The 24,504-nt window shown below is 52.2% G+C and overlaps 1 protein-coding gene across 1 annotated transcript in view; it reads left to right on the forward strand.

The window, feature by feature from the left end:
• Positions 1–24,504, forward strand: part of EPHB1 (EPH receptor B1) — a 69,965-nt gene that overhangs the window by 43,517 nt on the left and 1,944 nt on the right. Inside the window, 12 exon segments of the mRNA XM_030954205.1 lie at positions 4,982–5,137; positions 8,800–8,871; positions 8,874–9,001; positions 9,003–9,135; positions 11,378–11,559; positions 13,183–13,345; positions 15,791–15,899; positions 16,118–16,182; positions 19,968–20,090; positions 21,173–21,420; positions 21,667–21,882; positions 23,978–24,127. Of these exon segments, the coding sequence (XP_030810065.1) occupies positions 4,982–5,137; positions 8,800–8,871; positions 8,874–9,001; positions 9,003–9,135; positions 11,378–11,559; positions 13,183–13,345; positions 15,791–15,899; positions 16,118–16,182; positions 19,968–20,090; positions 21,173–21,420; positions 21,667–21,882; positions 23,978–24,127 (1,745 nt within the window).

The following is a 24,504-nucleotide window of genomic DNA, read 5'->3' on the forward strand; positions in this document are numbered from 1 at the left end:
TGTAGCACATCATTTCGTGTGGGTGTTTATTTGCCTGGATGGCGTCTCTCAGCTGACAGTGTCTGGGAGGGTGTCCTAGCTGCCCCCTCGGCCACTCAGGGTGACAGCAGGATGGCAAGGAGAGCATTTTAAAGCACCCATCTCTGGGGCTAACCAGTTTGAAGGGTAAAAAAATGATTTTTTTTTTCTTATTTTATTTTTAATGTATTTAAAGATAGATTCTCTGTCAGTGGTACGTACAAAATGCACAAAGGGTTTCTGGCAAGCATCTCCTCCCTTTTTTTGGGGAGTTACATCAAAAAATTATGAGTCTTGTGCACAAGGTGTTGGGTTGAGATGCCAGTATTTTTTCTTAAAGATAAATTATTGTTTGCAGAAAGTGGGGCCTTGAATCTCTTTCTGGCAGGCTGCAAATGCAATGAGCCACAGTTTCTCCTTTTTTCCTGACTTGTGCTGTCCTCAAACCCTGCTGCCCATCTCCCAGGGGTGCTGCTGGTGCTTCCACAGGTCTTTTTGGAGCAAGGCTGGATCATCCAGGCTCTTTGGTGCCTTTGCACCTGACAGTGCTCTCCACACCTCCAGCTTGCTTGAGGGCATCATCTTGTGCAGCATTGCTGCTTCTAACACAGCTTTTCATCACCTGCTGTGCCAGAGTGCCACAGGTGTGCTTAAAGACACTGGGATTGCCCTGGAAAAGCACTGGACCCAAAAGGGAACCCAAACCAAGTGTGAATTTGGGGATAACTGGAAAATGGGGTTAGCTCTGCCCCATTCCCTGCACAGCAGGGACACAGGGGCATGGGATGGATGAGGCACTGCTGACTTGGTTTGCTGGGTGCTGGTGAGGGTTGGGGCAGGTCAGGGCTCTCTGAATCGCTGCTGGATCTGTAATTCCTTGGAGAAGCTCCTATTTTAAAATCTGAGAAGGAAAAATGCCACTCTGCCTCCCCAGGGAGCTTTAGAGCAAGTTAATGTAGAGGCAGTGTCTCCTTTCTTTCTTCCTTCTTTTTTTTTTCCTCTTTTGACTTAAGCTTCCCTGAGAGAGTAATTAAAAAGTGCAAGTTCCAGGTGCTAACTGAGAGGATTTAGTTTGAGAGTGAAACGCTTGGATACCCCCATGCTTGAATATCCCCACATTTGCACCCTTTCCACAGAGGCTGTGATGGTGGCTTGCCTTGGGCAGGAGCAGGGATGGATGAGCCAGAGATCCTGCTTATCTCTCTCTGGCTCTTTTTAGGACTCCTGGCACCTGGAATATGGTGATGCAGGATACGGGAGAATGTTGAGCAGTGAAAAGCCCTCGGAGTGCTGCTGTGTGAATGCTTCCATAATCCATCCTGCTGCTGGGCACTGCCCAGGCTCCCCAGGGAATGGGCACAGCCCCAAGGCTGCCAGAGCTCCAGGAGCATTTGGACAATGCTCCCAGGGATGCACAGGGTGGGATTGTTCTGGTGTCCGTGCAGGGCCAGGGGTTGGATTGATGATCCTTGGGGATCCCTTCCAACTCAGCATATTTGTGGTTCTGTGATTCCGTGGTTTTGGCATTCTCGGATTCTGTGGTTCCGTGATTCCCTGGTTCTGTGATTCCATGATTCCCTGGTTCTGAGGTTCTGTTATTCTCAAATTCTGAGGTTCTGTCATTCCCAGGTTCTGTGGTTGTTATTCTCAGATTCTGAGGTTCTGTTATTCCCAGATTCTGAGGTTCTGTGATTTGGTTATTCTCAGATTCTGAGGTTCTGTCAGTCCCAGATTCTGTGGTTCCTTTAGCTGCAGAGGGAGGTGGCAGTGGGGACACAGCTTTGTGGTGCCTTCACTGGGTGTTTGCTTGCATGAGAGATGTGACACATCCCTCCTCTGAGCCTTTGAGGATGGATAGGAGAGGTTCAGCTCTGGCTGGGAGTCCCCAGCTGTATCCATCCCTGTGTCCTTACAATCACCCCTTGGATGTGACAGCGACCTGCTGCGATTTTCCCCCCAAACTTCCACTGATGACATTTCGCTGCAAGAAGCCTGAGTTTCAGTGATGTTCTCTGCCACCCCCAGACATGTCAGCCCTGGCAAAGGAGTCCTGCTGGCAAACTGACACCTGGGATGTGCAGCATTCCTGGTGTGCAGGCAGGATGATGGATCCGTGGGCAGCTTTGGATTGTGGGGGGGTTAAGTGCTGAGCATCCTCCCTGCTGAGCAGCACGGAGGAGTTCTGTGCCTCAGCATTTACAAACACACCCCTGGTGCCTAAATGTGAGGAAATGGATAGTTAAGCATGTCATTAATCTTATCCAGCCCCCATAATCAACAATCAATTAATTCTCCTCCGGGCTGAAGAGATGCAGGTTGTGCCATAGCCTGGGCACTGGCAGAAAAAGCCTGTTCCCACAGGGAAAGCTGAGGCAGAGCCTCATCCTGCCCTTGTGTGACACCCTGTCATGGATGCAGACCTTGCCAGCTCTGGGAAGCTCTTGGAGCAGCCATTAAATTCGGGCAAATGTTGCACTGGCCATTAGTGGGGTGATTTATTGCTCCCTCCTGGGCTCAAGTGCTCCATCTGAGCCTTGCACTTGGACTGTAAGTTTGCCATGTGAAGGATTATGGATCCCACCATGGCATTGCAGGGCCCTGGGGGTTTGTGTTGTGTTTTTGGTATTGGGTTCATGGCTCAGCTCTCCCAGAAAGAGGGGACACAGGGGCAGCAGCCAGAGGGGAGTGCTGTGCCCACGGTGTATTTGGGAGGGAGGAGAAGGCATCCACCTCCCTGAAACTGTGGGAGGCTTTAGGCAAGCACCGTGTAATTACAGGAGAGAAAAGCTAATTGGTAATAATAGCAATTAAGAGCCACGTGCTTGCAGATTACAGGAATTTGTGGATAAGCGAAGTGATAAGGGAAGCCTGTGGACACTGGGGTGCAGGGTGCCATGTTCAGGTGTTTTGACAAAGCATCACTTGGATTAATTGTAATTAAACATTAACAAACCTTTTCAACCAACCCACCAACATGCCCTCAAGCTTTAAACTGAGGCTTGTTCATAGCACTGCAGTCCTCTCATCATCCTCCTTCCCTCCTCCATCCTCTTCCATTAAAACTCAGGTGGCTGTTCCCTGGTTCCACTGCCCTCCCCTTCCTGCTCCTCCAAAGAACCTGGCATGTTTCAGGTGTGTTCTGATACATCCTCCAGTTCCAAAGCCCACAGGTCCCCCTTTGCCTGTCTCATGGGTGCTCCCCTTCCTGTGGGAGCACAAAGCTGCTGGGACATGGTGAGGAGGGGGAGGTGAGGAGCTGGAGATGCACTCAAAGCCTTGGTGTCCACTTGTGGTTTTGTCTCCTGCCCTGTGTGTCTGTGTAACTCTGTGCCTCCTTGTGCTGTTAGGGGAATAGGGCTCTGTGTGTGTACTGGGGAGGGATCTGCATCCCTCTGCCTTCTGCTGTGGAGCATCCTGAAGGTCCCCTCAGACCCTCTGGACTGCATGGTGACCCTGTGTGTCTCACTGCACACTGCATGAGGTGGTGGGTTATGGCCCTGAGTGCTTCCTTCAGATGCCACATGCATGGGATGGCTGTGGTGGGATGTGGAGGACTCAGCAGCCCTCCTGTGATGGGGAAGAGGAAAGGCAGTGGGAGATGGTGGCTGGTTCCTCTGGAATGTCACATCCCCACCCAGCATCTCAGGGCCACTGGAAAGAGACAGTTCATTGCAGCCAGTTGTGTGCCTCAGGCTGGGGGGAGGAATCTTCTGAATAATAAAATTGTAAAAGATTGTTTTGATTTATTCTTTTCTATCATCTGTTAATATCTGGGAAGGCTGTGTGAGCGGGAGGCCTTCATGAGTTTTGAATGACAGGTTAAAGGGCTCCAATAAAGATTAGATGGTCCACTATCTCCCAAGGAAATTGCATCAAAGTGGTTACTCCTGCTTGCTCCTATTAATTTCCTCTTCATGGCTGCTAGGAGATGCCTCATATCCTGATGCAGCAGACAGGGGCTAAGAGGCACTTTCCATTATCTCAATCATCGCCGTGTTTATGAGGCACGTCGGGTGTTTCTCTGCAGAGCTGTGCCCTGGGGGATGGCATCACAGGGGCAGGGCTGGCACCACCCTGGTGTGAGGCCAGGAACAGTCTCTCCTGGGCTGGATGGAAGTCTGATCCCTTGAGTGGGTGCGTGTGCCAAAATACAGTTATTCCCTTCTGCAGCCTTTGGTTCTGTCAGACTTTGTTGGATGTCAGGGATGGATGAGCATCATTCATCAGTGCCCATCGCTGAGGATGGGTGGGGTGGGGCAGAGATGAGGGACCCCATCCCTGTCACTCCATCCTCGCCCTCTCTCCACACAGCAGCGAGATGGTTGATTAATGAAACCTCCCCTGTGGCTGATTAAACCCTCAGTGTAACTGGAACATCTTCTCTGTTATGAATTAGATGCCATTTCCTGCTTGAATGAACTCAGAGGCTGGGAAGCTCCAGCCCCAGGCTGCGAGGGATGAACAGGATGGACCCATAACACACTGTTATGGGTGTCACACTGACTTTTTAATTAAATATTTAAATTTTGCATGAAAAAAAGAGCTGTGGGTCCTGAGCCAGGCTGTTGGGGGTGGTGGAAAGGGACTGATCAGGAGAAGAGGAGCTGTCCTGCCCCTGCTTGTCCATCTCCCCATGGGTGCTGCTGGGGTGGGGGTACCCCAGCCCCCTCCATATCCCTGCTTGGATACAAGCAGTAGGGAACAAAGCAGCTACTGCAGCCCCCTTGCTCTGCCTGGCTAAAGATTGTTGCCATGTGGTGCTAGTGGCTTCAGGAATAATCCACAGCCAACATGGAAAATTCTGGCCGTCCCAGATTCATGGGAAGGTGCTACCCCATTTGCAAGTGTGAAGCTTTTCTGTGTCTCCTCTCCTTCCTTTCCACCCCATTCCAAGGACAAGACCTGCTTTCCCCTTTGTCCTGGAACAGCTCAGGACCCAAGTGCTGTGCTCTCTCTCTTGCAGCCTGCCCTGCAGGGACGTTCAAGGCCAGCCAGGGCGCGGGGCTGTGCGTGCCGTGCCCCCCGAACAGCCGCTCCAGCGCCGAGGCCTCGCCGCTCTGCGCCTGCCGCAACGGCTACTACCGAGCCGACTTCGACCCGCCCGCCGCCGCCTGCACCAGTGAGTATGGGCTGGGGCTGGGCGCTGCAGGGCCTGCCCTGTAAGAGCCGAAATGAGGGATGTGGGACTCCAGGCAGCTCTCCAGAATGCAGTTTATTACATCCAAGAGGTTACAGCAGTCCAGGGTCGTGGGCAACAGAGCCTGTGCCCACAGCTGTCAGCTCCAGCTGCAGGCAGGCCTGGAGACCCTTTGGTTTTGGTTACATTGCATTATAGACTTTTCTTTGCTTAGCATCTTAGTAGAACCAATCTATACCTGAACTATTACCTATAGCCTATCATAACTACTCTAATTACCATATTCATGTTACTATTCTCCAATCACTAAAAGTTAGTACATTACAGTTTAAGCTAGAAGTTGGTTTTCAGTTTTCTTGCAGTGGAAAATTCTGAAACCTTTTTTCTACTTGCAACTTTGCTGACTTGTTTGCCTGTGCTGTCTTTCTGCTTGGTAAAAACAGCTTGTTTGAGGTGGGTTTATCCTTTGCTCTAAGTCATAAAAACCCCTTCTAACTAACACACCCTTTCCCTCCTTGGTTGGCCAGTAAGACTGGCTCAGCAATTCTTTTCTTCTATATCAAAACTTGCTTCCATCTCTATCCCTTCATCAGACTCTACATTTAAAAATCTTTCTATTAAGCATCCATATCTGCGAGACTTTCTTGTCAAACTTTCATCCTTCCCAACACTCCCCTCCCTCTTGGGGCAGCAGCAGGGATGAAGTCTCAATCCATGCAGAGTTTGTTTTATTTTCTTCCCCCTGTCCTGCTGTGGATGGGAGGAAGAGCACGGCTGGGTGGGCAAGGCGGAGGATGGGGTGGCTCCACATCCCACCTTACTGGCAGCCTCTGGGATTTATACATCAGCCAGGCAGCGGTGGTGATGGCAGGGAGATAGTCCCCAGGATAAATGAGGATTTAAAGTTATCTGCTCTGGCTGTCTTGTTCATAGTCTTGCAGATGGAGTATTTTTTAATAGGGGGAAGGCTGCATTAAGCATTGGTATTCAGCGATGCGTCGCTGCTCGGCTGCCTGCCCGAGCTGCCTGGCACGGCAGCAGTGTCCTCAAGGCTGTCTTTTGGTGGGAAAAGAGCCCAGGAGAGGGGAAAGAGCTGCTGTCCTCTTCAGCCTGCTGGAAACTCAGGCCTCAATCCCACCCAGATACACTCCAGGCCCTTGAACCAGCCTGTTGTGGAGCTTTAGCACACGGATGCTCCAGAACCTCCATGCTGGGAAGTGCCCAAAGCACACATCAAGGAAACGAGGAAAGGATTTGTGTGTTTTGCTGGATCACCTGAGCTCTCATACAGGTATTCAGCAGGTTGCACAACTACAGATAATCTACAGATCTTTATTATGCCTCGTTACATAACTGATTTACAACACTGCTGTGCTATAGGAATACAGGAAGAAAAGTCTCTTTTTATTTCTTCTCGTCAGTGCTTGATTTTGTAGTGCTCCAATCTGAGGTGCCATCTGTTCACCCACAAAGTTTCTCTGTGTCAGTACATAACATTGTGGAGCTGCTGGCTGTGCCCTGGACTGGAACCCTTCCAAGGGTGATCCCTGCAGTTCCTGGGCCCCTGCAGAGGAGGGGAAGGGGCTGCAAATAAAGTGGGAGGAATCTGGGGAGGCAGCATTTTGCTGCTGGGAAGGGGAAGAAATACGGATTTTTTCCTTTTTCTTGAAAAGATATTAACAGCTTAAGGTATGGAGGGAGGATTTGGATTAAGGCTTGTGAGGCAGGTTGCAGATTTTTGGGGGTAACTCACTCATATTGATCCTGTTTGAGCCTTTGTGAGTCCTGCAGTCTTGTTCCCCTGGGGAATCAAGGTCCTTCTCTCTCCTCTGTCCGTGCTGTGGCCCCTACAACCCTCCTATAACTCTCTGTGACATCTCCACCATGGGGCAGCCTGGCAATGCTGTGGTGCCTCAGGTACAGGAAAGCCCTTGCCACCGAGGATGCTGCACTGCTGGCTGCTCCATGCCACACACTTTGACTCCTAAAGAGGAAAACGGTTAAAGGGAATGGAATATTATTATCTTAATTTTTTTTAAAGCTGTCATTTCTCTGGGCATTTCAACAAAATCTTTCACCTGCATTATCCACGGCAGCAGCTTAGAGAGGCTCCCAGAGTGTCTCCATGCGGAATGACCTCTCCATCCCACCAGCCACGTCAGCATGGTGCTGATGAATCTGTCCCTGTCCAGCCCATCCCTGGCCACTCAACAGGGCTGATTTATCCACAGCCCTAACGATGTTCCCTGGCACACATACACACACATGAGGAGGGCTCCCATGGGATGGGTTTCCCCAAGACAGAGTGTGCTTCTCTCTCTTAACCCTTCCTTGCAGGTCAAGTCCTCCATCATTTTTATTGCTCCCTGTATCATGGCAAAGTCCTTTTTCTTTCTTGAAAGTACAGCCCCCAGCCCAGTCATCATCAAGAATTCCTTGCTTCCTTTATTTAATATAACCAAGCAGCTGAGTTTTGTGGTTTTGGCTGTGGGGCTGTCCTGGCTGACCCCAGATCCTTCCCTGGATCTGTGCAGTTGTGTGTTTGTACCTCAGTGCTGCTCTCCTGGCTGCCTCCTGAGGGGACTGCAGCCCTGATCCAGCAGCGCTTGCAATCGGAGCCACATTCAATTCCCATCCTCTGGAGCATTTGCAATGGCTCCTGGCAGCTTTGATCAATGCAGTTTTCATCTCTTGTCCAACATGGGAGCTGCTTGCAAACCATGGAGTGGTGCTGGCTTTCCTCTATGCTGGGAAATTCCCTGGTTTCCAACTTGAGATGTTGAACCCTTAATAACCACTTTCCATTTTTGACTCTCTCTTCTCCTGCTGCTTCTCTGGTTCTCCATGGTGCTGGCTAAGTGATTTTTCTCTTGCTGGGATAATCTGCTCGAGGTGCTTCTCCATGTGAGCACTGCAGTTATCTCAGCATCTCCTGGTGGGATTAAAATGAGTCCAACTTCATGGATGGATCTGTGTGCATTCCACACGGAGGTTTTTTGGAGGCTTAAGTGAGTTTGTGGCATGGGAGTTTGTTGCCATCATATTTTCTGAAAAATCCCTTTGCCAGGATTTCTTCTCCTGGGAAGCTGAGAAACCTCAGAGAAAAATGAAAACAATAATTATCTGATCCGCTTCTCCTGTGTTTTGCTGCTTTGGAATGTGGTTTGGACATTGTTTACCACCTGGTCATTGTTTGATTGGTTTCCTGTGAATTGTTTTAATTTAATGACCAATCAAGGTCCAGATGTGTCAGGACTCTGGAAGGAGTCACAGGTTTTTCATTAGTATCTTGTTAAGCCTTCTGTGAGTATCCTTTCTCTATTCTTTAGTATAGTTTTAATATAATATCATAAAATAATAAATTAGCCTTCTAAGAGCATGGACTCAGATTCATCTTTCCTCCCCACGACAGGGGACCCCGAAAATACCACAGGAGTTGTTGTCTCCATCTGGGAAACTTGTTTGCAGTGCAGGTGGTTGGTGTTGCCAATGTGGGAAGTTGATCCTGAGCTAAGCCAAGCTGTGGACACAAATCCCTCCTGAGAGAGGAGGTGTGGGTACTGCAGAGCCCTGGGGTGTCCTTCCTGTGCTGGAGCCTCCGTGGGAGGCCAAGGACCCGTCTCAGTGCCTCTCCTTCCCCACAGGTGTCCCATCTGGCCCCCGCAACGTCATCTCCATCGTCAACGAGACGTCCATCATCCTGGAGTGGCACCCGCCGCGGAGACGGGCGGCCGGGACGACGTCACCTACAACATCGTGTGCAAGAAGTGCCGCTCGGACCGGCGCGCCTGCTCCCGCTGCGACGACAATGTGGACTTCGTGCCCCGCCAGCTGGGCCTCACCGACACAGCGCGTCTTCATCAGCAACCTCTGGGCTCACACCCCCTACACCTTCGAGATCCAGGCTGTCAATGGCGTGTCCAGCAAGAGCCCCTTCCCTCAGCAGCACGTCTCTGTCAACATCACCACCAACCAGGCCGGTGAGTCCAGGCGGTGCCGGGGGAGTTTGGCTGTCCCTGTGCTGGCTGCCAGCTCTGTGTCCAAAAGGAAAAGCTCCCAGGGTGTGTGTGATGGCTGTGGTGCCCCCGGCCCTGAGTGGGGAGAATGGCCAGGAGAAGAGGGAGGAAGAGGAATGGAGATAGGGAAGGGTTGCCTGTGCCCTGGGCAGGGTGGGAGGGTTATCTGATACCTGCTTTTATCCCCTTCTAGATTGCTTGGGGATGAAATGGCATCACCATTTTTCCAGTTGGGAGAAGGGAGATGGGGTGAATCCAGCCTTGAAACACAGTCTAACAGTGTTACAGCACAGAGGGAGCAGCATCCTGGGGCTGAGTCCAGGCTCTGTCTCCTCTGGCATGTCCCTCTCCCATTATTTTGTTCTTGTCTCCTTTTCCAGGCTCCCCTGCTCCCTTTCCTGTCCCCAGTCAGGCATCAGGAGATGAATGAGCAGCTCTGGGTCAAACAGGGATGCTGGGGGAGTGGGTGTGCAGATGGCAAGGGGGCAACTGGTCCTGGGCTGCCCTGAGGATCAGAGGGGATGGAAATCCATGTGCTTTGGGTTTAAAAAGGGATTGGGAATTCCTGCTCTGTGCCAGGGCAGGCAGCCTTTGCCATCCTGCTCCCTCTGGATAGCACAATGGAGAAACCTGGTGTAAATACTTCAGTGTAAATATTTCAGTCTCCTGGCTCCAGGGAATACAAATCTACACTTGTGCCTGGCTGGCATCGCTGTCTGCTGAACCACGTGCAGCCAAACCTGCCTCTTGTTTCCAGGCCTTTTTGTTCCTGGAGTGGATTTTTAGGGTGTTTCTTAGCTCTTCTCCCACCACGGGGAGCTAGGAACAGCCAGGTCACCCTCATCTGTCTGTCTGTACCCCAGTGGTCCCTGTTTGTCTTGCAAAGACTGATTGCAAACATGAAAATGCTGGGCTGTGGGGTAACCTGATGGAAATTCACCAGGGGTATCCACGGTGTTGGTGCTCTCCCTCTAAAATCTCTTTGGCTTTGCAGAGGATTTTCCCAACCATTTCCCCAGCCCCATCCAAACTAATGGGAGTTAATGAAACAGCAATCAATCAGAGTGCTTAATTTCAGCCCATGAGCATATTCCTGGAGCAGATGTGGAGAGATTAAAAAGATAATATAGGATTAAGTATTCTGGGTAAATAAAGGCAGTGCTGAACTATCCACATCTTCCATTGGAACTGTGAGAAACAGGGCTCCTGCCACCCCCAGATTCCCTCCATGGCATGATGCCGTGCCCCAGGCTGGTTGTGCTGGGTTCAGGTGTTCCTTGGATTCACACAGGGGAGGCATTTTCCCTGCCCAGCACTGTAGGCATGGTGAGGGGGAGGAGGAGGGCAGACATGGCTGGACTGGGAACTGACTCTGTGGACAGGACTTGCCAGTGCCCCTTTGGGTGTGGACAGACTTGGATACTTTTCTTTTGGAAAAGTAAGGATTAAGTTCAGGATTAGGGCTGTATTGGGCTCTGCCCTTTATAAGCGCAGCTTGGAGGGAACAAAACATTTGGAAAAGGGTCTCCTGACTGATTCAGTGGCTCATTGTCCCTAATGGTGGAAGGACAGTGTTGCTGTTTTACTGGGAGAATCACATTTGGGTGCTGAGGATGAGCATCCCCTGAGAGCCCCTAAGAGCAGCCCCAGCAGCTTCTCTGGAGCCAAAGCTGGGCTGGGTGTCCCTGGCCTGGTTCCCTGTCACTGTCCTCAGGGTGGGCAGATTTTTGCTCCCACATCCCATTTCTGAGAGCACAGGGGGTGGCAGTTGTGGCACAGCTCCCTGGGTGCTGAGTGCTGGCTCCCAGCAAAAGGCTGTTACAGCAAAAGATGTCACACACAGCTGGACCCTGTCACCAAACCTTTGTTTGCCCCACTGGGGAGAGCTTTGCTGTGTCTCTCCCACCATGGGAGACATCCTTGGAGCAAGCACTCCCAGGGAGAAGGAACACCAAGGATTTCCAAGCCCCTAATTAAAAGGAGCAGTTGGTTTAAATAGCACAATTCCCTCAGTGACTTGCTGCTCTGCTTCCATGTAAAGCTGCTGAGATGCCAGTCTTCTCACTGCTAATGAGTGAGCTGGTCCCAGGGGGAAGCCAACCACAGGCATGGGAGATCTGGAATGCCGTGGGGATTTCCCCCCTCTCAAGGCCATCTTTCCTACCCCTCTCCATTAATTTTCCCTCACTCTCCTCTTCCTTGGCAGCCCCCTCCACTGTGCCCATCATGCACCAGGTGAGTGCCACTATGAGGAGCATCACTCTGTCCTGGCCCCAGCCTGAGCAGCCCAACGGGATCATCCTGGACTACGAGATCCGCTACTACGAGAAGCTGAGCCGCATCTGCACGCCCGACGTGGGCAGCACCGTGGGCTCCAGGCCGGCCCCGGTGAGCCTGGGGGAGCCCTGTGGGGCTGGGCTGGGGCTTGGGGGCAGAGGCAACAGCAATGGGCTCTGAGACAGGCTCTGCTGGGAATGGGCAGGCAGGACAGGCAGCAAGTCACCCGAGCTGCCTGCAGAAGGTGGGAGTGAGTTGTGACTGCACACAATCACAGCATCAGACTCACACAGCAGCTTGAGTTGGAAAGGACCTTGAAGCTCAGCTAGTTCCACCCTCCTGCCATAGGACACCTCTCACTAGGTTGGGTTGCTCAGAGCCCTGTCTGACATGAGCCATTCCTTCCCCATGGCAGCATTTGTCCAGCACATCAGAGCCCGTGGCTGCCTTGGCTCTGGTGTTTGCTAGGATGAACCTGAATCATGGGGATGGCATCAGGAGGAGAGGAGGGGGTTGCAGAGGACCAGAGAAGGTTATGGAGGTTGTCCCTGCCCCGGGTCACTGCCTGCCACTGGTCCTGTCCCTGGCAGCTGTCCTGTCCTGCAGGGGACACGCTTCCAACCCCTGCGATGAACCGTGCCCAGCCCAAGCTGTTCCATCTCTCCTGTGTCTCGCCAGCTCTAATGAATTCCTCTAAGTATGAATAATTAGATGATCTCACCAGCAGCCTCTTACCAGCAAAGCACTGGGGAATGTGGTAAAAAATGACAGTAGGTCTAGGCCAAGGACCTGTGCCAGCAGAGCAGGACTGCAGGGGCTGGGGATCTCAGCAGAGAGTTGCCCTTGAACCTGCTTGAGCAGGGTCTCAGAGGGCACATTATGGTGTTTAGGGGAATCACAGAATGGTTTCGGTTGGAAGAGACCTTAAAGATCGTTCAGTTCCAGCCCCCATGTTGTGGGCAGGGACATGAGGTTTCCATAACTGTGGGATGTTTCTGAAATGCACAAGGACGTCAGTCATTTGAAGAGGAGGAATCTGTTGTTCATAAATTATTTTTGCTCTGGATGATCTTATTGTTTCCCTCTGCTACTCCATGCTCCCTGCTCTGGTTGGGACCAGGGGGCTGCCTGGGAAGCATGTGCTGCAGGGGCCTCCCCAGTTCCTTGTGGGTCCTGTTTCATAGAATCATAGAATGTCCTGGGTTGAAGGGACTTTGAACCTCATTTTGTTCCGCCCCTTGCCATGGGCAGGGACATCTTCCACTAGCCCAGGTTGCTCCGAGCCCTGTCCAGCCTGGTTTTGGACACTCCCAGGGATCCAGGGGCAGCCACAGCTTCTCTGGGCAACCTGTTTCAGGGCCTCAGCACCCTCACAGGGAGAATCTGTTCTGAATATCCAACCTAAATGTACTCTGTGTCAGTGGGAAGCCATTCCCCCTTGTCCTGTCACTCCAGGTCCTTATAAATAGTCCATCCCTTTCCTTCTTGCAGCTCCCTTCAGGTACTGGAAGGCCACAATTAGGTCACCCCAAAGCCTTCTGCAGGCTGAACAATCCCAGTTCTCCCAGCCTTTCCTATGGGATCCTCTGGGTCAGGGACACGTCTGACACAGAACCAGAGCCTCTCCCTTATCCCCCTGCAGCCAAACCCCATCCCTGCCCTCAGCAGGGACAGCTGGGCTGCATTCCCGCTGTCCCTGTCCCACTGAGGGTGGCTCTCTCTGGGTGTCTGCAGGACCACAACGAGTACAACTCATCCATGGCGCGCAGCCAGACGAACACGGCGCGGCTGGAGGGGCTGCGGCCCGGCATGGTCTACGTGGTGCAGGTGCGCGCCCGCACCGTGGCCGGCTACGGCAAGTACAGCGGCAAGATGTGCTTCCAGACCCTCACCGATGGTGAGTGCGGCTGCCACGGTGGGGTGGGGTGCTCCAGCTTCATGCTCTGCTGGGATTCAAGGAGCTTGTGTGCACAAAGCTCTGTCCCAGCAGCACGGCAGTGTCTCCATGTGCTCTGATGGGACTCAAGGAGCTTGTGTGCACAAAGCTCTGTCCCAGCGGTGTGGAGATGCTCCAGCCTCATGCTCTGATGGGATTCAAGGAGCTTGTGTGCACAAAGCTCTGTCCCAGAGGCGTGGGGTTCTCCAGCCTCATGCTGTGATGGGACTCAAGGAGCTTGTGTGCACAAAGCTCTGTCCCAGCAGCACCGTGGTGTCTCCATGTGCTCTGATGGGATTCAGGGTGTTGTGTACACAGAGCTCTGTCCCAGCAGGCAGCGTGGCAGGAGCCGGGTGATTTATGGCAGTGTCACGTTAACCGCTGGCGGGAGGAGCGATCCACTCTCAATCTCTCAGCTCCAGGTCTTCCCCTGCTATTTATTTCTGTCTCTGCTGCCTTGAGCTGTGGGGACAGAAGCCCCTGGCACCAGCTGTGAGTCTGGCATGGTGTGATGGGGTGGGAGGAGGGTTGTAGAACCTTGGAGGAAGGCTCTGGGATACCTGGAGTCCCTCTGAGCCATCAGGGCAAAGCTGGGATGGTCAGACCCCTTGCCAGAGGAGTGTGTTGGGCCAGCTCATGACCTTCATGGCTTCTTCTGGCCCCAGCCTTTCCCCCACCCACAAACACTGGCTTCGTTTAGAAGCTGCTAACTCATGGGAGTGTTTTCCATTAATCCCAGCTTCAGGACTTATCCAGAAGTTGGTGAGTGAAGCAGGTCCTGTGTCATGGTTTGGAATGGGAGGAAATTCAGGGAAGTGAAATTAGTGAATTTAGGGAAATTTTAAAATTGGGGAAATCTTAAATTGGTGAACCAAAACTACATTCTCCTACCCCTAAGGCAGCTGAGAGCCTGTTCCCATTCCTGTTGCTGCTGGTGTGGTTCCTTCTCTGCTTAGGTGATACCCATGGCTCCCAGCCTCGCTGCCTGTCTTCCCTAAAGCTTTTCTTCTTCCCTAAAGCTTTTCTTCTTTGCTAAAAGGGATCACCCCAAGCATGCATTCATGTCGAGTGCCAGCTGGGGTGGGAAGAGGAAAACCATGCTGGGTGACCAAAGGGAAGGAAATGGTAATAAACCCCCCTCCGATGCCTCAAATATTCAGGATTAGAGAAGCGAGAAGAAAAATCCTGCCTCAAATAAGCAATTAATTGAAATTTAATAAGAATGGATTGTGTAGCTTATTAAATAATAATTGATTGTTAGATGAGAATTTCTCAGGATTTAAGCAGCATGCAAGAGATAAATCTAGTTGCCAGTAATTAACTGCAGAGTAGAAAATACAGATAAAAGGGTGCTAAATGCTTTCTTTTGGATGAGTTTTATTTTAACCCTTGCATGTGACTTCTGGCACAGCCTGGCAGATCTTGATATGGGGCATTGGAGAGAGGTTTATTTCTGGAATGCTACAGAAGCCCCAGGAATGTAAGATCTGCTGGATACTGCCTGTTGAGAATACCCACACCAGTGATGGGGCAGGAAAAATGGAGGAGACACATGGAAGGGTGCCTGTAGCTTTTTGGGTGTTCCCCCAGGCATGTCCAGTCCTCCTGGTGCCACCTTGGCTTTCACCCCAGCCTGCTGCTGAAGGATGCAGGAGTGGCTGAGCAGACAAAGGAGGTTCCAAGAGATGCTTGGTGGGGAAAGGATGCTGTGGGTACCATGGCTCTGCAAATGTTGAGATATTAAAACCTACAAGCAGGCCTGTGGTGAGGGTTCCCAGGTTCTCCTGAGCCTCACTCCCAAAATTCACCATTGTATGAACTTTGATATCATTTGTGTGAACTCTCTGATGTCTGATCTGGGTGAAGTCTTGGCACAGCATTCTCTGGCTGGCTTGCTTATTAATGGTGTTCTCCTCCTCTCCTACAACTTGTAGGTATTTTGTGTCTGTGAAACCCCAAATTAAGATTGGTCTAAATGGCCAACAGGTTTAAATCATAGAGTCTCAAAAAGGTTTGGGTTGGAAGGGACCCTAAAGTTTATCTTGTTCCAGCCCCCTGCCATGTGGAGAGACACCTTCTGGTAGATCAGGTTGCTCAATAAATGAATTTATTGAGGAAAGAGAAATGCCAAAGCCATGGACAAAGGCACCTTTTGGGAGACTGGGCCCATGCACATTGGCCTGATGTTATTTCCAGAATCTTCTCTCCCCTGTCTTTAAGCCAAAGGTGTATGAATCAAGCATACACCAGTGCACCATGGCACTGGCTCATCCCCTGCCTCAGCTGAACCCTCTGCCTGGATCCCCTGGTCCCACCACCTTGGGAGCAGAGGGGGCCCCTTCCCAAGGGCTGCTCTCACTCTGTGAGGTGCCAGGGAGGATTGACCCTGTCCCTCTTCCCTCACAGACGATTACAAGTCAGAGCTGAGAGAGCAGCTGCCCCTGATCGCGGGCTCTGCAGCAGCTGGGGTGGTCTTCATCGTCTCCCTGGTGGCCATTTCCATCGTCTGCAGCAGGTGGGTCCCTGTGGGATCAGTGTGGGATCAGTGTCCCTGGAAGGGGGAGGTGCTAAGGTGCAGATTAGGGGTGGGAGGGCTGGCATGGGGGACCCGTGTGGCCAGTGGGAGCAGCACAATGCCACTGCTCATGGAGTGTTGGTGGCAGGGGAGTGGTTTGGGGCCACCAGCAGCTGCTGCTGCCTGAATCCTGGCTGTTGTCTCCCCTGTTCTCCCAGGAAGCGTGCCTACAGCAAGGAGGCCGTGTACAGTGATAAACTGCAGCACTACAGCACTGGCAGAGGTGAGCAGGGAAAGTGGGAAAAGCAGATGGGAGGCGCTCCCAAACCTGCACCCACTCATCCCCTTCCAGGGGGGACTGGGGGGTGGTGGGAGCCCCATGGCAGATGGACAGGACCTTAGGGTGGGAGTGGAGATGGCCACATGTGTCTGTCAGGGTGTGGGGAGGGCAGGCTGCAGTGGTGCAGCACTGTGGGTGGGAAAGAAGAGTACCAGGAGGGATTTGGGGGTATGACAGGGGATGGGGAGATGATGCTGTGAAGACTCCCAAAGGAGGAAAGAAGGGAGAAAGGTGGTGTTCAGAGGGAAGGTGAGCCCCTGATCTCCTGCCATGGGCTCTGCCTGGGTCTGGATCGATGCTGAGCTGTTAGAGGGATTCTGGATTTTGGGAGCATGGCTGGGGTTGCTGGCATTGCTGCTGTCCTGGCTGTGTGGCTGGTGCTTGTTCTGTACCTTGCTCTGGGAAGGATGTGCAGGCAGTGACTGGGAATGTTTAACTGGCTTTGGGCTGCTGATTCTCTTGGCAAACAATTAGGAGATCCTGAGCTTTTCCTAGGAGACCTCTGTGGCTGGTGGAGCTGTGCACCAGAATTAATTCCTGATGTATTTGTAATGTCTGCTCTGGTGCCCCTCCAGCAGCCAGCACTGCAAATGAAAATAAAGCAGCAAAGCAGCAGCTTTGGGGGCCAGGATTTTCCTGGTGTCTGCTGGTTCCATGCCCCATCGCTGTGGGATGTAAATCCCATTTTTGCTCTCCTAGAGTTGCTTCCCAGGTGCAATTTGCTTGTGGGAAGAACCATCTTGGTCCTGGGTGCCTCCCTGGGGGAAAGAGGTGTGGGATGCAGGGATGGAGGAAGGATGGGTGGGGAAGGCAGGGAGCAGTATGGGTGAGCAGAGGGGAGGAAAGGGGATGGAGCAATTGGCCTGGCTGAGAACAGGGGGCTGGAGAGAGCTAAAGAGGGAGTGGAGACAAGCAGGAGAGCCCAGCCAAGAGAGCAAAGCACACTGGATCTCTTTAGACCCTCTTGGCATCACATTGAACCCTCCCAGCATGGTGGCAGCACTTTGGGGGGCCCTGAACCTCCTGGGAAACAATAAACTGTTTTCCAAACATCACTGGGTGATGGCAGACCTGTGCTTTTCCTCCCTCTTTTCTCCATGTTGCTGCACTGTGGGGGGCAGGGCAAGGTTAATTTGATGCCTGATGGATAAACTCACATTAGGCTGCAGACAGACTGATTTTTCACCTTTTTCCCCTGTTTTAAAGCATTCCCTACTACGCATGCATCCCTAGCTGGCTCCAAGCACCCCAAAATCCAGGATGCTCAATCTAGGTAGGGAAGCAATTGCAGCATGTGCCTGTCCTGTGTTTCTAAACCTGGGGGCTCTGATGACTGGTGTCAGAAATCCAGGGTGCCAGCAATACCCTGTCAAGGTTAGTGAGCCTCTGGGCACTCTGTCAGTGCAGAGCAAAACAGGTGGGAAATTTGTGGTGAGCAACTAATGGAGTAATGAGAGCATCCTCTGGAACAAATCACCATGTGTTCAGTGGCACAGCAATTACAGCCTCCCAGCACAGCTCTGCCATCCCTCCAGCAGCCCCCTGGGATCACCTGCTGCTGGCAGAATGCTCCAAGTGCATTTTGGGGTGAGATGGGGTCTCTTGAGGTGAAATTTTTTGTGGTTTATCCTTTCCATTGCTTCACTGGGAGCTTTGAGATTGGGGAAAGAGAAAAAAACGCCCTGTTGAAGCACCAGCAGTTCAACAGGAAGGGGTTTTCTCTGTCCCCATGATATTTATTGCCAAGGAAGTGTGATGCCAGAAGGAGTTGGCTGCTGGAGTCAGGGTTGTGGTGCAGAGCGCTTCAACTTTTGAAGGGTGATAAAAAAATTGCCCTTGTCTGCAGTAGTGAAAAATGGCCTAATCCAGTTTTCCGGATTCTTGGGATGGTTTTAAGAGCACAAAGCTCACCATGGGTGCCTTTGGTGGTGTGCTCCAGTACCTGGAATTTCATGCAGCTTTTGCTGGTGTGGGCATGATGAGCTGGGGGCTGATGTTGGCAGAGATGAGGAGTGGGTTTAGGTGCCCAATCCATTGGGAGAGATGAGGAGTGGATTTAGGTGCCCAATCCCTCATTTTGGATGGGATAAGGATGAGGGGGGAGCTCATCCTGGTGATTACTGAGCCTATGGACACATCAGAGGGTGTTTGAGAACCAGCCTGTGTTGACAGGGAAGAGGAAACTTGGGCATTGTTTTCTCCTCTGTTCTTTCAATATTTTGATCAGTGAGCTAGTCTCCGTTACGATCCTGTAAATCCCTTTGTAATCCTGGCTGGAGCATCAGCTGCTCTTGTAAAAGAATTTATGGGGCAGTTAAAGTGTATGAGACAGAGCCATAAAGGGATTTATGAAGTGGGAGATGCACAGATGGCTTCATTGCAGCCTCCCCTGCCTCCGAGGTGCAGAACTTCTGCCCCAAAGGCCCCTTTTGGGGGTGAGGATGCTCCTGCCTGGTCCTTCCTGAGTCCTTAATGCCCCACAGCTCTCCCTTGGTGGCTGTTTGGCACCAGCAGTGCCCACTGTGAGGCTTTCATGCTTCCTCCTGAATTATTTTACAGCTGGGAGCCGATTTAGATTCCTGGTGCAGAGGTGATGCTGTGGTCCATGCATCCATCTGTATTCTAGCTCTGGAGGGACTCTGGGAAGCGCTGGTGGGATGGGAACATGGCCTTGGAAAGGTCCTGAGCAGTGTAACTGAGGGATGTTAATCCCTATAAGGGTGAAGTACCTTGGGGAGGGGACTGGGCAGTGATGTCCCTCCTGGTCTCCTCCAGAGATGACCTTGAGGGGCTGCTATGCCATCCACAGTCCCCTTTTTGGCTGAGAAATGGCACAGGAAGCTGACCTCCCCAGAGGGACACCACAGCCTGTTGCAGGTCCCTTTTGGGTGGCACCATAACCTGGGTGTCCAGCTGAGCCCTGTGTCCTCACCGTGCCCTTGGCAGCTCTGTAAGCCCCTGCCGTCCAAACCCGACATCTGCAAACCCATTTGGGAAATCTGGGGACCTGTTTTTGTTTTTTCCCCCTTGGAAAAGGGCAAGAGCCCACTTTGTGCATGTCCCTGCAGCGTGGCCAGATCCTGTGACACACATTGCCCCGGGCTCAGGACCGCACGCGTGTCCTGGCGTCCGGCCAAGCCGTATTTCACAGATCCACACCGGTTGTTGGTCATAATTGCTGCACTCTGTCAATTTAGTAGCAGCCACAAAGCCATCAGAGGCCTTTTTGGGTAAATAAATATTTCTTCACTAACACGTGGAGCCTCGTAAAACCTTCACTGTAAAGCCAGCACGCTGTAGTTCAGGTCTGTAACTGCTCACATTGCCATGGAGGAGAAGGAGGAAGGATAATGAGAGAGGAGGAGGAGCAGGGGAGAGTTGGGTGAATTGGTGGCCTGAAGGGGACGATAAGGGTCTGGGTAGGTGAGTACAGTGATAGTAGGCACTTAGTGGAGAGTGTGAGGACAGAAGGGTCTCCAGTTCTTGGCCATGGTACAACTGCTGTTGGTTTTCCAGGTGCCCAGAGACTGTGGGGATCCACTGTACCTGGCATTGTTCAAGGCCGGGTTGGATGGGGCTTGGAGCAAAGTGGTTTAGTGGAAGGTGTCCCTGCTCATGAGGGATGGTCTGGAGTAAACTTTGAGCTTCTTCCAACCCAAATAATTCTATTAACTCTGTTTCTGTAATTCTCTCCCTTTTGCTGCTGTTCCTGTCTTCCCTGTGACAAGGGTCTCCAGGGATGAAGATCTACATTGACCCCTTCACCTACGAGGACCCTAATGAAGCCGTCCGAGAGTTCGCCAAGGAGATCGATGTGTCCTTTGTGAAGATTGAAGAAGTCATTGGGGCAGGTGGGTCTCTCTCTGTGTCCTGCTGCCGATCCTTCCCAGCCCTCTCTGCTGCTCCTGTGTGGTTGTGCACCCACCTGGAGCAACTTTGTGGGGGAGCACACATGGTCCTTCAACTGGAAGGCCCCAATGAAGCCTTGAAACATGAGGCTTTCCTGGGTTTGTGGTGGGTTAGGGTGGGCATGAGGTTGTTTCATGCTTTCAATGTTCCTGTGAGGTGGGAGAGGCTCCAGGAATGTATTCGCTGGCTGACCACGGGGCCTCTTAGGATTTTCTATGTGGCTTTTCCATGAGATAACAAGAAAAGCTCGACCTCACTGTAGTCTGTGCCATACTCCCCTGCATATGTATATATGCACACACATGCGTGTGTGTGTGATCTGTGCTGTTTTATTGCCATTTTTAAATAACTGTGTCATACTCTTAGAGGAGAAAGTGAGAAGCCAGGGAGGGGAAGCTGTGAGGAAGCAATGAGTCAGTTTGTTTGGGATCAAGTTCAGCAATGTATCACCTGGCCTTTGCTGCTCATCAAGGCAAAGTGGCAGCAAACATGGCTTAAATATAATCCCTCCACAGGCAAGTTGTGCTTTGGTGAAGTGAAAGCCTCCTGCGTTCTCTGTATTTTAAATCAGAGAGCAGCAATGTAAACAGCCCAATTATTTCCCACCCCAAGATAAGTGATGTGCAGAAAGGCAGCTGAGATTAACAACACTGACACCTGATATTTGACGTAGTCCTTAAGCGTGGATGCACTTTCCCTGCAAATCCTCCTTGTGGGGGTTTGTACAGGTGGCTGCCTGTGTCGATGTTGGGCTCTGTCACCTTGAAGAAGGTTGCAAACCTAAACATGTCCCCAGCAGCAGACATTGGCCCTTTTAAAGAGGACAGGCGGGCAGATTTGTAGGGGAGAGTGTTGTGAAGTGTGAATTGGCTGCCATTTCTCACTAGGCAAAGACTCCTTGCTCTTTGCAATGTTTAGTGTGGAGGAGGACGTGGTAATAGCTCTGGTGTTGATTGATCAAAGGCTGAACTCAGTGATCTTGGAGGTCATTTCCAATCTAAAAACTTCCACCTTGTGCTCTCAGGGGAGTTTGGAGAGGTGTACAAAGGGCGCCTGAAGCTGCCAGGCAAGCGGGAGATCTACGTGGCCATCAAGACGCTCAAGGCTGGCTACTCGGAGAAGCAGCGCCGCGATTTCCTGAGCGAGGCCAGCATCATGGGCCAGTTTGACCACCCCAACATCATCCGCCTGGAAGGGGTGGTCACCAAGAGCCGGCCGGTCATGATCATCACAGAGTTCATGGAGAACGGTGCCTTGGACTCCTTCCTGCGGGTAATTTAGGCCATAATGGATCTCCCTGGCAGCTGGGAAGTGATGCTGTGATGCCCCACAAGGCGGGGCCATGTGGGCTGTGGGATTTGGGAATGAGATGTTTGTGCCCCATTTGTAAATCTCAGCCCTGTCTGTAATCAGGCAGGGCAGCTGGAGTCCTCTGGGGAGGTGCAGCATCCTCCTGAGGTCCCTGGTCCCACTGTGGGATCTGATGCTCACCCCAGTGCCTGCTCTTTGTGCTCGCAGCAAAACGATGGCCAGTTCACAGTGATCCAGCTGGTGGGAATGCTCAGAGGGATTGCTGCTGGGATGAAGTACCTGGCAGAGATGAATTATGTGCATCGAGATCTGGCTGCCAGGAACATCCTGGTCAACAGCAACCTGGTGTGCAAAGTGTCCGACTTTGGCCTCTCGCGCTACCTGCAGGACGACACGTCTGACCCCACCTACACCAGCTCCCTGGTAGGTACCTCCTGCAGGATGTTCTCCTGCCCAGCATTCCCTGTGTCCTGCACCTGGGAGAAGGGTGCTGGGTGTACAGTCTGCCATGGGTGGGAGTACCTCATGAGTGTTCCCACCACAGAGGCTCATGGTCCAGAGGTCCTGGCTGTAGTTTCCACAAATTATCCTCTTTTCCCTCCTTTCTCTTCCTCCTTTTTAGAAGTTTTCCACCTCCCTCCTCCCTAAGCACCGTTCTGCCTTCTGCAGCTTACAGATAAGCCTCTTCCCTCTCCTCTGTGGAGGAAAGGTGCACAGAGGAGTCCCTGGAGAGACAGGAAGGTGAGGCAGGGAGATCACAGCAACTCCTGGCAGCACAGCGATGGTGTTTTAACACCCCTTCCCCCAGTGCACCGGGTCTGGTCTGCTTTTTCCTGCTGGAAACTTGATTAAAGAGCCAAGCCTAACGGGAGCTCTGCCATTCCCCAGACATCCTTCTCTTCCTTAATTAACTCATTGTAGGTAATGGCAGCTCTCTTCTCCCCCTGTTCCTGGCTGCCCCAGGGGCGGCCCCCAGCTCCCCACCGTGGCCATTGTCCTGCTTGTGAGCCCCTGAGGGGTGTTAAGGATGATCAGAGGGGACAGGGATGAGCAGCAGGCTGGCCTCATCTAATGGATTAATAGGAGTGTGAGGTGGGTTCCGGCACGAGGCTGCACCAGCTCCTGCCAAAGCAGTTCCTTGGGCTGCTGAGCTGTGCCCAACTGCCAGGGCTGGCTCCAGCTGCCAAGATGGGAAAGCCAGGGAGATGCCTTTAAGGCTGACTCAATGTTTTGGCTCAGTTACAGCCCCTCACTGTCCCTTCCCTGCTCAATGGGATGTTCCTGTTCCCCCCAGACCTGCCTCACTCCCTGCCCAGACCCTTCCTGCAGGCAGCAGCCTTTGAGCAGACACCCAGCTTTTATTTTTCCTTCAAAGACCCCAGCAGTAGCTGCTGAGATGAGGCATGAATTAGTCTTTTCCCCACCTTCAGAGATAAAAAGAGATTATCTCATCTGTGTTTTTATTTAATTTGGGCCATAATAGATCTCCCCGGCAGCTGGGAAGTGATGCTGTGCCTGCGATTGCATCACTCTGCCTCCCACAGCAGGCTTTTCGCTCTGGGGAAAAGGCAGGAAAAACAACCTAGCAGTTAATTTCTCCATTTGTAGTTATTCAAATCAAATTTTTTGCCATTCATCCTTCAAGAGCGGCTGACGCGTCCTCGGAAAGGCTGTGGAAAATGATTGTGCTAAACGATTCACAGTGCAGTCCTGCCCCCAGAAAATTCCCGTGTGTCTGTGGTTTTCCTTATCCCTTGGCTTTTTCTGTGGTTATTTTATGGAGCTTTCCCAGGGAGCAATCCCTCTGTGTGTGCTGCCTCTCCTCACATCCCTGCGCCCTTGGCATGGCCTTTGGCCCTGGGACCTGTCCTGGCTTGGTGAGGTGGCTTGAGATGCTGAGCCTGATTTTGAGCCTTTGGGAGAAATGAGGAGCTCTCTGTCAAAGGCATTTTCCTACACCAGTGCTTTCCATTGGCTTTTAAAGGTGTTTTGCTTTTTGCCTTCTACTCCAAAAGTAAGGCTGGAAGGACCTTCTGGCAGCTATAGAAGCCTAGATGAATCTGTGGAGGATGCTTTTAGTTCAACCTTGTTTCCATTGAAGGCCAAGGGATGGGGATGCTTGTGGCTCCTCACCTGTGACACCTAGCCCAGTTGTGTTTAGCCTTGTCACCTGGTGACTCCCTGGGAAGGGACCTGGGGACAGGCCACTGATGTGCTGGGTCCTGCAGGGCAGCTGGAGTGGGGTGGTGTCAGTCAGTGGGGTAAATCCTTGGATAAACCCATTTGTTTTGTTCAGCTAAGCCATTTAGGCAGGTACCAAGATGCATGTACATTCATGCAGTTGTTTTTGGCTTCTGCCTCCTTGTCCCATCAGGTGCCACCTGGGGTGCACTCCTTGGTGGGGGTCCCCAGGAACCCATGGTTTGGGGTGTGTGGGATGGCCCCAGCCCTGACTCATGGGCATTCAGCCTCCTCTGCCTAGGGAGATGTTTCTCAGCTGAAGTTCCTTTTTCTGTAGGGGGGCAAGATCCCTGTCAGGTGGACAGCACCGGAGGCCATTGCCTACCGCAAGTTCACCTCGGCCAGCGACGTCTGGAGCTACGGCATCGTCATGTGGGAGGTGATGTCGTTCGGGGAGAGGCCCTACTGGGACATGTCCAACCAAGATGTAAGCACTGGGGGTCATCCGCACTGCTCTGGGGGCCAGGGGGTGCTCATTCTCAAAAGAAATCCCTGCCTGAAGGGCTCTCTGCTCCTTCCTGGAGTCTCAGCAGCACTCGGTTTGGAGATGAAACAGGCTGCTGAGTGAGAGGATGCAAGGAGGGAAATTGGAAAGAAAAGCCAGTGGGCTGGTAATTGGACTTCAGCAAGCTGCAGGGCCTTTGAAAATGTTCAGAGGGTTTACGAGCGGGGAAGGAGCTTTGGAAGTGTGACTGCTGCACTCTGGCGAGATCTGCCGAGATAATGAGTGGCAGCTCTCCGCTGGGAGGAACTGCAGCCGCGGAGCATCAGAGTGCAGATTAACCTCAGAGAGCACCCGGCTCC

This window comes from Camarhynchus parvulus, chromosome 9 (genome assembly GCF_901933205.1).
Source record: "Camarhynchus parvulus chromosome 9, STF_HiC, whole genome shotgun sequence".
Taxonomy (NCBI): domain Eukaryota; kingdom Metazoa; phylum Chordata; class Aves; order Passeriformes; family Thraupidae; genus Camarhynchus; species Camarhynchus parvulus.